At 35.8% G+C, this 15,796-nt stretch overlaps 1 protein-coding gene across 1 annotated transcript in view; it reads right to left on the bottom strand.

Annotated features, from left to right (window-relative positions):
• Positions 1-15,453, bottom strand: part of LOC124361340 (E3 ubiquitin-protein ligase RNF216-like) — a 63,729-nt gene extending 48,276 nt beyond the window's left edge. Inside the window, exons 1-2 of the mRNA XM_046815390.1 lie at positions 15,320-15,453; positions 11,731-11,760 (exon numbers count right to left, since the gene is read on the bottom strand). Of these exons, the coding sequence (XP_046671346.1) occupies positions 11,731-11,760; positions 15,320-15,453 (164 nt within the window). The remainder of the gene's footprint in view (positions 1-11,730; positions 11,761-15,319) is intronic.
• Between the last annotated feature and the right edge of the window lie 343 nt (positions 15,454-15,796).

The following is a 15,796-nucleotide window of genomic DNA, read 5'->3' as shown; positions in this document are numbered from 1 at the left end:
CTGCCATCTGAAAAAGTTCAAGGAGAAATCGAGCAAAGAGGCCTAAACAAAAAAATGACAGTTTCCCATCTCAATGCAGCAAGACGAACAGCTACCTCAAGTTCAGCAAATCCTCTAAATAAACTTTACATCCTACACCAAAACATGCAAGAAATTAGTAACAAAACAAACAGATTGAATCACTTTCTTGAAGAAATAAACCCAGATGTTATCATCCTAAGTGAACATGGGCTAAAGAAAGACCAACTTGAAAACACTAGAATACCAAACTACTGTCTAATAACACATTTCAGCCGTACAAACCACAAAAAAGGAGGTGTTGCCATATTTGTCAAAGACGAACTGGAAACATTGGTACAGCCTGTTGACATAGAAAATAACCAAGAACTATTATGTGAAATGGGAATGATTAAATTAACATCGGGGAAAAGACAATTGTACATTCTTGGCGTCTACAGAACTCCTGCAGGACAGCTTGAGGAAGCATTAAGCCTACTTTCAGCAACGATTGAAGATACAAAAGCAGAAAATCACCCAATTATAATAATGGGGGACATTAATGTGGATGGGATGAAAACAGATAGGGACAACCTAATGCTAAATAACACCTTAAGCAGCCACAACATCACAAGGCTACCACTCCCTCCAACACGAGTCACCCCCACATCCATGTCATCAATAGATTTTATCTGCACAAATCTGGATAGGGAACAAATAACTTTAACCGTAATTCACGCTGGAATCTCAGACCATACTGCCCAACTCTGTGAAATAAAACACAATATAAAACCGTCATCCCAGAAGAACATGATACGCAGAGTTTTAAACCAAGAAAATTTAAATTTTCTTAAGGCACAGTTGGAACAAGAAAACTGGGAAAACGTACAAAACGCAGACTCAGCAGAAACAGCTTACAACAACTTTTTATCAACCATTGTTGCAGCCATGAACACAGTGTGTCCAAGGAAGATCGTGCGACAAAGGAAGAGGAAAGCACAAATATATTCAGATGAAGAAACTAAACGTCTCAAAATAATATATCTGGATTGCCTCCGAAGATACGAGCTGACAGGAGCACAGACGGATAAAAATCAAATGTGCAAGGCCAAGAAAGACTACGACATCAGGCTAAGAACAGTAAAAAAGAAAGCAGCTGCAGATCACATAGCTACTGCTGGAAACAAATCTAAAGCCTTATGGCAAGTTATAAACAATGAGAGAGAAAAAAAATATCAAAAATCTTCTCAACCACAACTCAACATACAAGGAGAAATCACGACCAACCCCCTTCTAATAGCTAATCACCTCAACGAGTTCTTCACAAATATAGCAGATCACACCCTAAATAAACAGCCAAGAACAAAAAAACAGATCGCAACTCAACTCCTAAGTACAAATCATGATTTAACCCAACTGCCTCTCACTAATAATCATGAGGTTGAGGCTACAATTAACAGCCTTAAGCCTTCAACCTCAGCAGGGCTTGATGAAATCTCAGCAAAAATTCTGAAACACTGCAGCAAAGCCCTGATTTCACCCCTCACCAAAATAATAAACCTATCACTTGCTCAAGGGCATTTTCCATCAGCTCTTAAACAAAGTAAGGTATATCCAAAGCTAAAAAGCGGCAGCCTCTTAGAAGCTACTAACTACAGGCCCATATCGTTGATCCCAACTTGCTCAAAGGTAATCGAGAAAGTAGTTTTGAAAAGATTAATGGACCACTGTGAACGGCACCATCTTTTGACAGACAAACAACACGGTTTTATCAAGGGAAAATCCACAACATCTGCCATTATCCAACTTGCAGAATTCATTGTTGATAACCTGGAAAGAAAAAACATGGTCACTGGCATTATGCTAGATTTTAGCAAAGCCTTCGACTGCCTAGGACATGAATTGATCACACACAAACTTGAACAACTTGGAGTCAAAGGGCATGCTAAAGAGTGGTTTAAGAGCTATCTAGCGGGAAGAAGCCAGACAGTTGAAATTCAATACACTCAAAAAACATACTTACATACAGTAAGATCAGAGCCCCTGCCTATCAACAGAGGAGTACCCCAGGGATCGGTGCTGGGACCAGTCCTGTTCATTCTCATGACCAACGACATGCCACAATACTTGGGCACACATTGTGCCCCTCTGATGTATGCGGACGACACAACACTTTTAGTGGCCGAATCATCACCTAACAACTTGGCAATCAACTCCTACACTGCACTCAACATGGCTTATCAATACTGTCATGAAAACGATTTAGTAGTCAACACAGGAAAAACAAAACAACTAGCTTTTGGAAGGAGGCATGAAGACATTCCTGCACTGCCTGATGTGTCAATGGAAAGTCACACTAAATTCCTTGGCATGACAATTGATAGCAACTTATCATGGGACAATCACGTTGACACACTTTCCAAAAAGCTGAATTCTTGCTTATACGTCTTGAAAAGAATAAAGCATGCCAGTGATGATGCAACTACAAAAATCGCCTACCATGCGTTATTTGAGTCCCACATAAGGTATGGCCTTACAGTTTGGGGAGGCACAAGTGCAGGTAACTTGAAAAAAATCCTGATACTACAGAAAAGAGCAGTCAGGATCATGTCCAGCCTTGGTCCAAGTGAAAGCTGTAGGGAAGCCTTCCCCCACCATGGCGTGATAACGATTATCGGCTTATATATCATAGAAGTTATAGTCCACGCTGATAGGGAGCAATTGCAACGAGGCCGCGATCTCCACACTTACAACAACCGCCACGCTTCCAATTTCCACCTGCCCCTACACCACTCCGCCCTGTTCGAGAGGAAACCATCCTACATAGGTAGAAAACTCTTCAATCATCTTCCAGACGACTTACGAAAGCTTCAAGGAAAGAGACTGAAGACTGCGCTGACCAGGTGGCTCTCCCACCGGCCCTTCTACTCCATGGATGAGTTCCTTAATTGGAAAAGAGAAGAACAGAACTTTTAATAAAAACTAACTATGTAAAACTTGACACCATTGCATTTCTTGATGACTTGTGAATAAAGAGTTTGTCTATTGTCTATTGTCTATTGCTGGTATTTTCTGTGACCTATCCAAGGCCTTTGACTGTGTAAATCACTCATTACTTGTAAGTAAACTTAAATTTTATGGAATCTTAGGTAAGCCTTTGGAATGGTTCCAATCATTCCTTACTGATAGGAAGCAAAGAATATTACTCAACAATAATGGCATAAAACATACATCATCATGGGCAAACATATGTAGTGGTGTACCACAAGGATCTATTTTGGGTCCTTTATTATTTATTATTTTTATAAATGATCTGCCTTATAATGTTAAAAATAAGTTGATATTGTATGCAGATGATACTACATCCCTAGTAAAATGTAACCGAGGACAACATATTAAATCAGAAATTGTTAATTCGCTCATAGATTTAGAAAAATGGTTTACATATAATGGGCTTGTACTAAATAGTGATAAAACTCAAATTGTAAAATTCCAAACATTGCAAAGCAAGACCCTGTCAAATTTTCAGATAAATTTCAAGAATACAACTCTGACTGCTGTAGATTTTAGTACATTTTTGGGGCTCCTTATTGATAAAAATTTGTCCTGGAGACCATACATAGATGTCTTAAACAAAAAACTGAGTTCAGCTTGCTACCAAATGTTTACATTAAGGGAGTTGGTAGACATTAAGACTAGGCTTATAGTTTATTATTCTTGCTTTTATTCACTAGCACAGTATGGAATACAAATATGGGGCAGCTGCTCTGGCATTATCTCTGTCCTCAAAATTCAAAAGAGATACATAAGAACCATGCTATTTTTGAATATAAGAACCTCATGTAAAAAAATATTTACAGATTTAGAAATATTGACAATTCCATCATTGTATATTTATAGTTGTTTAATTTTTATTCATAATCGTCTAAATTCAGGAAATATAAAGCAACATGAGCACCAGTATAACACCCGTTTTAAAGATAGACTGCAATTTCCTGTACACAAATTAACATTATTTGAAAGTTCACCAAGTTATATGGGAACTAAATTTTATAATAAGCTTCCTCCTCATTTGAAGCAGCTTAAAATGTCTTGTTTTAAGAACTCAGTTAAAAGTCTACTAATTAGTAAAGCTTACTATAGCATAACTGAGTTTTTACATGACAGTCTTTACGATCACATGTTTTAAATGTTTGTAATATTTTAATGTAATGTAAGTTTTATTCTGATGTAATTGTATTACAGATTTAGTATTTATTATTGACAAGCAACCTGTTCACACAACATCTGAAGTTGTAAAATCTGTGAATGTTTTGTTGCAATAAACTTCTTGATTCTTGATTCTTGATTACACAATGCAATTAGCACTAAAGGAAATACATCTGATATAGGTTGATTGTCAATTCTACCGGCGACGTACATAGGTAGCCCATGTCACATGCATGAATATGCAAGATGAAATGACATACATTCGTTATTAGGATAAGCCAGATCTCTTCATTACTTTTACGTGTAATCCAAAATGGATTGAAATTAGCTAAATGCTGCTTCCCGGACAAACATCAAATGATCGACACAACGTCACCGCACGTGTATTCAGACAAAAATATGGCTCCTGATGAACTACATTGTTAAACAACACGTCTTTGGACAAATTTGATGCTGGATGTATTCTATAAAATAGAAGAAATGAGACGTACCGCACGCACATATTCTTATTTGGTTAGTCAAAGAAATTCTACCAGACAAAATAGATGATATCATATCAGAGGTATTTATTACAAGATTATATATTTTGGTTGGTAATGCAATGGAAATTTTTAATACCGATTAATCTCGCAAGAATTGTTTATTTTAATCTGGGAAACCAAGGATAAAAATTGACTCATATGTCAGATTATTTCCTAGATTCTTAAAATAATCAATTAAAAAACAATTGATTCTTTTATAACTTGATTATTCCAGTCACTACTTGTCTTTAGAGAGATCGTAAAAACAATAAAGCTGATAACTATAATTACTTTGACTTTATTTCACACTGTAACATTTTCACGATATTTTAATATAGAATATATTCTTCTTCTTCATCTATGGGGCAGCCTACTGATATGCAACTTAAGCCTCAAGGGTCTTTTGCGTATCCCGGAAGCACACCATGAGGCCTACCAGTCTATAATATAGAACACTGAAATCCTTTATTTTAAATGTTTTTGTGTATGTTGAATCTCAAAACATACTTTTACAAAATCCTACTGTCTTTTCGTATTATCCATTGTCAATAAGAAACATTCGTATTAGTGAAATTAACGACTGGAATTTTCACTAATAGCCCCCATTATTCAACTATCATAATTGCAATGTTATTAACGTATTCTAAACCTCCAACACAAAATTATATATGGTTTTATGGAGTGGAAATCACAAATAATTACGCCTTTTAATATTAGAGATGGAAACATCATTTTGTGGTTATATTTGTGTACTGTGCTTCTTGTATATTTATGTTTTACAGTGTTATCTAAGTCCACTAGCTTATCTCAGTTTAAAAAATGGTCAAAACAGTTTAGTATAACAATCTGCCTGTGTAGTTGCGACTTCAATGCCTTGTGGATAACCATGTCCATTATTCAACTATCGCGGCTCGTTAACTCTAGTATTGTCATTTAGTTAGTCAAAACTATATACGTAATTAAGTGTGGATCATTTTAGCAATTAAAATATTAGGACATTAATTCATTTTTTACTCAGGCATTATGATTTTGCAGAGTCAAGAGTACAATTCATTATGTATTCATGTGTTTTTTTTTAACCCAAGAAACTGATACAGGATCGTTACTCAAAACCTTTTTTCAAATTTCCGGTTTTTTTCCAGAAGGAAATACACAGGTGTAATACTGTATTTAACCCTTTAAGGTTCACCTTAAGGGGAATAAGCAATCGAGTTGTATTTGACACAAACTGTATTCGCAGGAAATACGGTGGCCTAGTAAATTTCATATACGAGAAATTCACATACTTATTTGAAAGGGGAAAGGTTATCAAAAACCATTAAAATACACTTTTTTGATTTTGTATGTAAATAAATTCATTTTTCTTTATGAAAACAATGATGTATAACACAATACATACATATTACTGACTGATTTTTGATAATTAATTGTTTTGTAATGTCTTACACTAAGTTTGGAAGTGGTCAAATAGACCACATGTTTAGTTATAATGTAACAGTAGGCTACTAATGAACATATTTTGTACTGTGAACTGTTTTCCTTGGTTCTTCACAGCTGTGTTATACTGGGTATAACGACACTTCTTTGTCTTGGATTACCTTCTGTTCATGTTTATTCAGACCTCAAAGCTTAAGTCTAAAGACATCGTACTAGGAGATGGAAAGGGCTATTAGGAGAGGGCTAACAGTTATCTTTTACAAACCTACTTTTGTTTAGTTATTAAGTGAAATGTAAATATATAGAAGCTATGAAAAAGTCTATATGGGCGTTATGTTTCGTTTCCGCAGATTATCACCAAATGACCAAAAACCGCAAAATGAACTTGGCGCAATCTTGGTGTAAATACCAAAAGGCAAAGGCAACTTATGAAGTTTATTCACACATAAACCCAGTGCCAGAAGCAGTAATGCTCCACACAAAATAAATATTCAAGAGACCTCTCAAAAGAGGAACTCTTACAAAAATGACTTCATGGAAGGATACAATTTTTATCCAAATGAGAGTCTAAATCATGTAATTTGGTCTAAAATTAAAAAAAAGTAAATTTGTAGGATACAATGCTCTGAAATGTGGAGCATTAGATGCAGCCAGGGCCGTACTCAGATTTGCCCGGGTCTTGGAAAACATATTCGGCCGGGCCCCGTCATGTCCCGTCACCCCCTTCATATATATGTGTGGCCCCATTAAGAACCGGGCCCGGTAGAATTGTCCGAAAAACCCAGTATGAGTATAGACCTGAGTGCAATAATGACATTTATTGATAGTGCAATGGCCAAGTAAAAGTTTTTCAGAAACAGAAAAAAAGCTGACATTTTATGTGTTGCATATGCTTATAAATACCTATGTACCCAAAACAGTTCATTTCTATACATACTAACAGTATGTATAGAACAAAAATAAAAATTTTGATACACACCATTTACCTAAAAATGTATGGATGTGTATTAGTACATAATAGTAACAGATTATTATATATGTATATAAAATCATTATCAGATTATCATTCATATTTATGAAAAATCTATCATGTATAACTACACAAAGTACAATGTAAAGATAAAGTAAATTTAATGATAATCTCTTTACCGCGGAGCAACTAATATACACACATAAAACCAGCAAGTACACTGGAGTAAGACGAGTATAGGCATATAAAATATGAACTTCAAGTAAAATATAATTTATAATCACGCTATTTTGTTACCGTACATTTTTAAACAGTTATTATACACAAAGAACTTATAAAAACACGTTTTAGTGATTAGTAATTTGCATACTGTCGATCACGTGTAGTAGGCAAATATAGACATAGCAGTGTAGTTAATTGACATCTGTAGAATAAGTAGAAACCAGTACAGAACAATACCTCCCACAGGTGAAAGCCCCAGAATCTGAGAATAATTAACGTAATCAATTACTTGCTCTAATATATTTTGTGTTTACATTAATGCAAGAATAGATTCATCCCATCACAACACAACTATAAAAATTAAATAAACACATGAAAGGCCGTTGCTCAAGTAACAACGTGTTCGTTAGTAGGCCTACTTGCGACAATTACAACTATTTGCAGCAATTGTAATCGCCGGTTGTTGTAGGAGTCAATGCGAAGTCCGTTCACAAACGACAGTGATGCCTTGGCAATGTTTATAATTGAAATGTTAATATCAGACACTGGTCTCTAGTTCTTGCAAACTGTCCGACACTGGTTGCGACATCTTCCGCCAGTTTAGACAAGAGATTTTTACTGTAAAAAAACTTGTGTAACAACTTGCTAGAGTAAATCCAGTTAGTTCAAATCTAATACCTTTAATGGAGCAGTTTTTTTTTTTTTTTTTTTTTTTTTTTTTTTTTTTTTTTTTTTTTTTTTTCTTAGGACAAGAAGCTTATAAATTGCACTTAGTCCTGTAAGGACCTTTGCGCTGCTTCCGGAATGATAGGATATTCAGGATGGGTAAGGTTAGGGAGTAGGGGCCGCCTCCTATTGAGATCCATGAGGAAGAATTAGGGCACTACATCTCAAAGTCATCCCGGAAGAAGGGAGGCCAGCTGTGAACCAGCCTCTCCAGTCAAAGTAGGCAGGGGATGGCACACCCTTGTTGAGGTTAACAAGAGCCTCTGAGGTAAGGGAACAAACCCCAACAACTCCAACAGCCATCCTCCACAGTAGATTAGACCTATCGAATTGCCCATGAAACCCAGAATCTCAACATTTGCGGTTAGTGATGTGCTGCTACTGGACATCCATAAGGTTGCCCAGATTGAAGTGGCATATCGGTTTTTGCTGTGCCCAGTGGTGGGTTCAACTGGTAGGTATAAACCAGCCAGAAGTGATCCCTGCTGGGTGTAATGGAGCAGTTGATGTGTATATATATATAATCTGAATATAGGAAATGGCTCCGATTTTCATGAAATTTAGTATGCAGGGGGTTTTGGGGGTGATAAATCGATCTAGCTAGGTTTCATTTTTAGAAATCATGGTTTTATCTGTGTTTTCAAGCAAATAAAAAACTGCTACAACGTGAATATTTATTTATTTTTTATTTCTTTGTTTACGTTCTATAGTAAATGACATCTGACATATCATAACAAGAGTAGGCCTAATAAGCCAATAGCTATTTGGTTTGAGACTAAATGATTGATAAAATATGTATCTTTTTAACTCACTTGTTCACTTAAAAATGCCTAAAAGATCTTAAAAAAAAACGCTAATAAACAATGAACATATGAACAAGAGAAGATAACTGTAATTGAATAAAAACATTGACGAATACCTCACAGCTGAAGTTTCATCAGAAATGGCAAAGAGTAAAAATACAAATTTTTGTATTAGTTAATGAAGGTTCAAACCGTAAGGAAATTTTGATTGTAATATATATAGGTTGATAAATAATTTAACTCCTTTTTAAATTAAATCTATTTCATATACTTCGTCCAACATGTACTGCTAAAGTCAAATGCCAGCAAACATTAACTAACATTATACGAGCAGAAAGGACTCATGATTTAGATGTTTAAAGGACTCATGCTACTGAAAATAACGAACAAGAGTGACGTCTACAAGATTTGCGGCAGCATGCGGCATAATGTGTAGCTACTGAAAATGACGAGCAGCGAGAATACCGATTAGAAGAACAAAGACGTCGAAACGGAAGATGTCGTAGGACTTTAGAACTTAATAATTATTTACCGACATATAAATGTGCCGTTACTGCAGCTATGCAATATCACGCCTTAGGACCATTTGAAATTTTATGTATCCATTACGGTGCATTGCATTTCCCTGAGGAACGGGTTTCGGTACTCTCTGATGAAACGGAGGCCACTGATTATAAACGGGATCTAGCAACTTTGGGTGGGCAGCTGTACAATAAGTACTGTGGAACATATTTGCTTATCATCTTAACACAATTATCGGTACTTTGGGATTATACCGACCACACCCAGACATGAATCGTTATTTCACATTTTGCTTCTACTGTTACTAGATTAGGGTAGAATAACATTTCGTCAATATAAAACAGGAATTGTCTTATCGCAAACCCCTCCCCATCCTCAAACAGAGGTCAAAGTCGAGCGGTCTAGTAGATAACGTGATTGCAGAGTCTCGCCGCCCATTCAGCTGGTGCGTCGCTTTGTTTTACTTCCGTGTTTTACCCCTACATTTCTCCAAACACAAAATTCAACAAAAACAAACATTACCAAACAAAAACTAAACTCTTTATTGAAAAAAAAAACACTCAAAACTTGTTTTTATTCTTGACCAAACTCCGCCACCCAAAATGCGAGTGCCTCTGGCCAAAGGTGCTGCCAAAGCCCGCACTGATGTCGACGAAAGAAAAACATCCCTCGAGATAGCACCTATCAGTAAAATACCAAATTCTAGAGGGGCTGATCAGAAATATAAATTGAATTGTAATGGAAAGGCAATTATGTACCGTGCAAAAAACTTAAATGATCATGTGATGCCGCGCGGCCTGCTGTAATCGGGATTCTCGAGAAAGATAAGATAACAGCGGCAACAATACCTGGAAATGCTTGTAATTTTGTAATTAAAAAGTTGCTTTTTCGTTCTATCATGTTTTTTTCTATAAATTTATATTTTTGGGTTCTTCATACTGGTGTGGTCGGTATAATCCCAAAGTACCCAATTATCACGTTATAGGAACTGTTATCTGCTCGGACAATCAAATCAATGAAACTGTGTCAAGTCGAAGGTCATTAACTGCAGTGGTCTTATCAGATCCGTGTCTCAGTTTATCATACACAACCTAACTCTATAGCTCATTGTTACGTTGTTTTTGTACTGTACACTTGTTCTAGTGATTTGTAGATAGTAGAATAAGTGATGTTATTTTTATTTGGGATTTGCCAAAGAGCAAGGAAGAAGCTGTATTGTTTTTACAGAGTAAAGGATGTTTGCCATCGCTGAAACGATGGTTCATAACATGAAATTGTATTTTACTGCTAATAATCCACTTTGGCAATGTAACAATAGACTGTGCCAAAAAAAATCGGACTTCGTTGTATACATGGTTTTCTCACAGTAGGCTGCCATTTGTCACAATTGTCCGATTTCATATTTTTGGTGCGAACAATTAACATCCATATTTTGGTGCAAGCAACATAGCTTTCATCACACTTTTCACCGACCTTGTAGAGTTTTTGAATACTCAAATATAAATGTGTGTTTATAATTTTGTAAAATACTTTTTTTTCCTTAAACCGCTACCCATATTCAGAAGTTTCATAAATAAATAAGAAACAAACGCATATTTTTCTCTAGTATCCTTTAATGCAGATGACAGAACAATAAATAGACATGGCATTAATAGTTTTATCGTTGGCGGACAAGCACATCATAAAATGAATCCCAAAACATGATTTACCAGAAAAAATATTGAGCAAAGCTCGATTTACTGATATTAAGGCCTTGATGTGACTACCATATTGAAATATAACATCACTTTCTTTATTTAACCTAAGTAATTTGAAGACCTATTGGAATTTGGGTGAGGAGCAATCGTTCATAGACCAAATTAAGACAATCATTCCGCCGACTTTAATCATCCAATGAAGCATTATGTGTATTGAGAGGCTTAATGCAACACCGGGGATTAAACTAAACAAGATAAACTTCACTACGCTATAGAGTGGTCGGCCTCATGCTATGCTTCCGGGGTGCGCAAAAGGCCCTTGAGGCTTAAGTGCATGGCAACAGGCCGCCCCATAAAAAAAGAAGAAGGCTAGCAATTTAAGGGAGTAATGTAGTGAAATAGCTAGCACTTCAAAGGATTAATACACTTTAAATCTATTCTCTAACTGAGAGAACCAATTTCTGAGGAGGTCCAAAATATTTTGTATTTATTAGAATACAGGTTTGAATCACTTTTCTATGAGTATATACTTAGATAATTAAAATGCAATCAGCGCATTACAAAAATCCCACTAAGGACAAAATTGTTTATCAGTAAGTCTTAGATATATTTAGTCCAGAACTTACCTTGCTTTAATGAACTCCAATGCAAGAATTCTGGGTAAATCTTAAGATCAGCGACTACCGCTCCGATCGCCGTAATTTTTTGCATACTAACACAGGTTAACGTAATTTCACCGAAAAAAATAGTCCCGATTATCGCCGTAGTCGTTTACTCGCCCCCCCAAAATAAATTTAAAAAAAAATAAAATTAAAAGATAACCTGACTGACAGTGCATTTATTTGTTTTTTTTTTGTGTTATTGGTTCGTAGGGCAGTAGTCCAGGTACTACCCCTAGTATAAACTCGTCTTATCTTATCAGTGATAAACGCGTGCTGCTTATCTTTTGCCTGTAATGAAACCTGCGTTAGTTCTGTCTGAGTTTTGTGTGTGTAAGCAGTCATGGCGTGATCTGGGCTTGGATTTTGCAAGCTCGAGTTAATTTTTTTTCTAAAAGAGCAAGCAGCGCAAAGCGCTGCGCAGCGGGCAAGCATCGCGTGATCTGAGTTTTGAATAGGGAAGCTAGGGTCTTTTTAGCGTGTGACAAGAACCATCGCATGCCATTTCAATAACTTCACTAATTATTCCTTGTCCATGTGGGTTTGTTTGTTTACGTCTGGCGGTCTATCGAAGCCGTCTAATAGGTCACATGATCCGCCCGGCCAATCGGAAACTTTCCTGTTTGTCATATGACTACTGTCAACTCATCAAAACAACCATGGTCGGCCATTGTTTTTAGTTTGATAGTCGAAAATCTTGTTATTTATGTGTTTTGTATTGCCAACATTGTACTACCGAAAAACTGGTTTTTATATATTAGCGATAATCGGAACTATTTTTTCGGTGAAATTACGTTAACCTGTGTTAGTATGCAAAAAATTACGGCGATTAGAGCGGTAGTCGCTGATCTTAATATTTACAGATTTTCTATGAGTATATACTTAGATAATTAAAATGCAATCAGCGCATTACAAAAATCCCACTAAGGACAAAATTGTTTATCAGTAAGTCTTAGATATATTTAGTCCAGAACTTACCTTGCTTTAATGAACTCCAATGCAAGAATTCTGTTCTGGCATATTCGTTTCTCATCCATGAAATACGCAAAGGGATCCGGGAAAACCTTGAGAAAGTTATTTAAATTGAAGGACGTAGTATATAACTCCATATCCTCTTGTTTGCTTACAGTTTGTTCAATAATTTTAGGATAGTCATGTTTTTCCATGGCTTCGGTAATAAAAACTTTCAAATCTTTGCGGTTTAAGGTACATTTTTCTTTCAAAAAGTCTGGGTCAGCTTTGGGAAATATTTCCATCAAAAATTGCAGCCGTGTACTCTTTTCAAGATCATCATTTTGTTCGATAGATTTTGTCTCAGTTGAACTGTCTGCTGAAGTAATTGTGCAGATATTTTCAAGGATACTACTATCACACACACTACCACTACTCGGTAAATATGGATGTTTAGGATAGTTATTGTTTGATGCCAATATGATATCTGTTACAACTGTTATGTCGAACTCTGATTTACACAAATCGCTTAGATAATTTCTGTCTATTTCAGGAAACAAATCAAGTAACTGATAATACATTTGAGGTTCTTCATTAATGGATGCCACAGCCCAATCTATTACGTTGCTAACATTTTGAGATTCATTAGGCCTATCTTGACCTATATTTTGGTCAAACGTAGTAGAGGTTGGACTCTGGTTAGGAGAAGATAAAGCTCCAGTTGTTACTGTATGGTTGCAATTTATGTTGTTATTTAAAGATCGAAACATCAAAAGAGCATTTTCTTCTTTTGTCATTTTAAACCCATCTGGACTAATCTCTACAAATGAGTCAGTTGAATTGTTAATGAGCCTTTGAAATTCCTTACCTTGACCATTAATTGTTTTGTCAAAAGTAGTTACATTTAAGTTTTGATTATAAAAACCCAAATCTCCGCTTGTCACTGTATGATTGCAACTTTTAACAGCATTTGATGATGATGGCATTGACAATACATTCTCTAGTTTCGCCACTTTAGGCCTCACTGAACTAGGCTGTACATGATTTGATTTATGTTTCCGTCCATTTCGATGTAAATTGGCAATTTCTTTGGTTGTTTGGACACTATCTACATCTTCTGATTTTGATGAGCCATTCTGATTTAAAGTTGGACTGTCACTATCATCAGATAGATCAATAACTTCAATTTCATCTGGATAAGAGGTTATTACATCTTCCCCCATTTGCATTGGCATAGTCTGGTCCATTGTGATAGACCTACTGTTGTCTTGGTTGTTATTATTAATCAAATCTAATACTGTAGAATCATCCATAAAATCAAAATCAACTTTGTTACTTGACAATATACTATCCATTTTAACATAGTAAATAAGGAGGCCTGCTTACTTCAGCCAGTCTCTTTTAGTAGAAACCTATGTTAGTCTAAATATAACAAAAATGCCATGACAATAAAACACTCTTTCTCTTAGTTTTGGATGATAAACAAAAGAAGCAAGAAAATAATACTTTCCTATCTGTTCGTATTACTATTTATTACACTAATAAAACACTTCACGCTATTTGAACTTGGAAGATTTGTTCCTACTTCCAGTTTAGCCACCTTCAGGATTGACATTAGATATCGATGACCGATGTTTCTGACTCATCGATATTGTGGATTCGATGCTCGATGTTTTTGTCTCTTTTGATTGTTAGCCGATATATTCTAGTCATCGATGTTAAACGAAAAACTTATTTATCCATGTTTATTGTAATGAACTCCGAAAACTGATATTTGATAACTAATTACCGTAATCACTTTTGAATTATTAAATTGTTTTTAGTTCCATCAAATTTTTTCAACCATTGTATTGGACAAAATTTCAACAACGACTTTTGCTTTCTAACTCAATAGATGTTGCCTTCAAATGTATGTTTGGCTTAAATGACATTTAAAAATAGAGTATTTATATCATAGAAAGGCAGTTGTGGGACTAATCGACAGTAGTGACAACTCTTTTACGGACAGTTTATCTCAGTTGCGGCCAGATAGCCGGTGCGTGAGGACGTTTGTAATAACAGCTCCGTTTGCTCCACTATTACGGTTACGCTTTAATGATTAGAATTAATTACGTTTCTGTCGATTTATTATTCATTACAGTCGCGATTTTAACGCAAATTTATTTGTGTTTTACACATATTATTAATATCCCATATATCTATTAAAATGTTTTGTTTCAAGTGTAATGATGAAATTAGTACAACTGAAGACTGTTTAATGTGTTTCCAGTGTTCAGGTGACTTTCACGTTAAGTGTTTATGTAATGTTTCTAAAGTTGATTTCGAGTATATTAAATCCACTGCCACTAATTGTAAATGTGCTACATGTGAGGCGAACAAGAGTTTAAGAAGCGATGAAACACCGCTAACACCCACCGTTGTTAAATCCACGCCTAAGTTCAGTGAATCAGAAAACGATTCAGAATCTAGCACTGGAACAAACAAGAAGCTGTGTGGAAAATGCAAGAAAGGTTTCGCTCATAATGTATTTAAAATTCAGTGTGTTAAATGTGAAAACATGTTTCATTTGAAGTGCACAGAACCTGTCTTCGCAAAGGACGATTACGTCAAGGCGAAGCGGACTTGGACCAGTCGCGTGTGTGTGCATGGCGGCCGCGCCGAGCTGAGCCTCGCTATCGATACAACTGATAAAGGCAAGGACACAGTCTTCGTATCGCAAGCCACCTCTGTTGTTGACATTATGAATGAGTTGCGGGCCTTTAGGCAAGAGATAAAAGAGGCAAAATGTGATTTTCGTCGACAATTGGAGACTTATTCGGAATGGATTGTGGACAACGGTAAAAAGATCGAAGAGGTAAATAAAAAAGTAAATGCCGTTGTGAAAGATATGGAATTGTTATTCCAGGAAAACACTAACTTGAAAAAGAATATAATAGAATTAACCGATCGAGTAAACAACTTGGAACAAACTCTGAGAGACAAGGTTATAGAAATACACGGAGTACCTGCAAAAAAGCCGAAAATTTGATCAGTGTAGTTGAAAAATGTCAACAGTAATTAATTTAAATTTTGATCCGACAAT

Source organism: Homalodisca vitripennis, chromosome 4 (genome assembly GCF_021130785.1).
Source record: "Homalodisca vitripennis isolate AUS2020 chromosome 4, UT_GWSS_2.1, whole genome shotgun sequence".
NCBI lineage: Eukaryota > Metazoa > Arthropoda > Insecta > Hemiptera > Cicadellidae > Homalodisca > Homalodisca vitripennis.
This window is presented reverse-complemented; position numbering and strand designations above follow the sequence as displayed.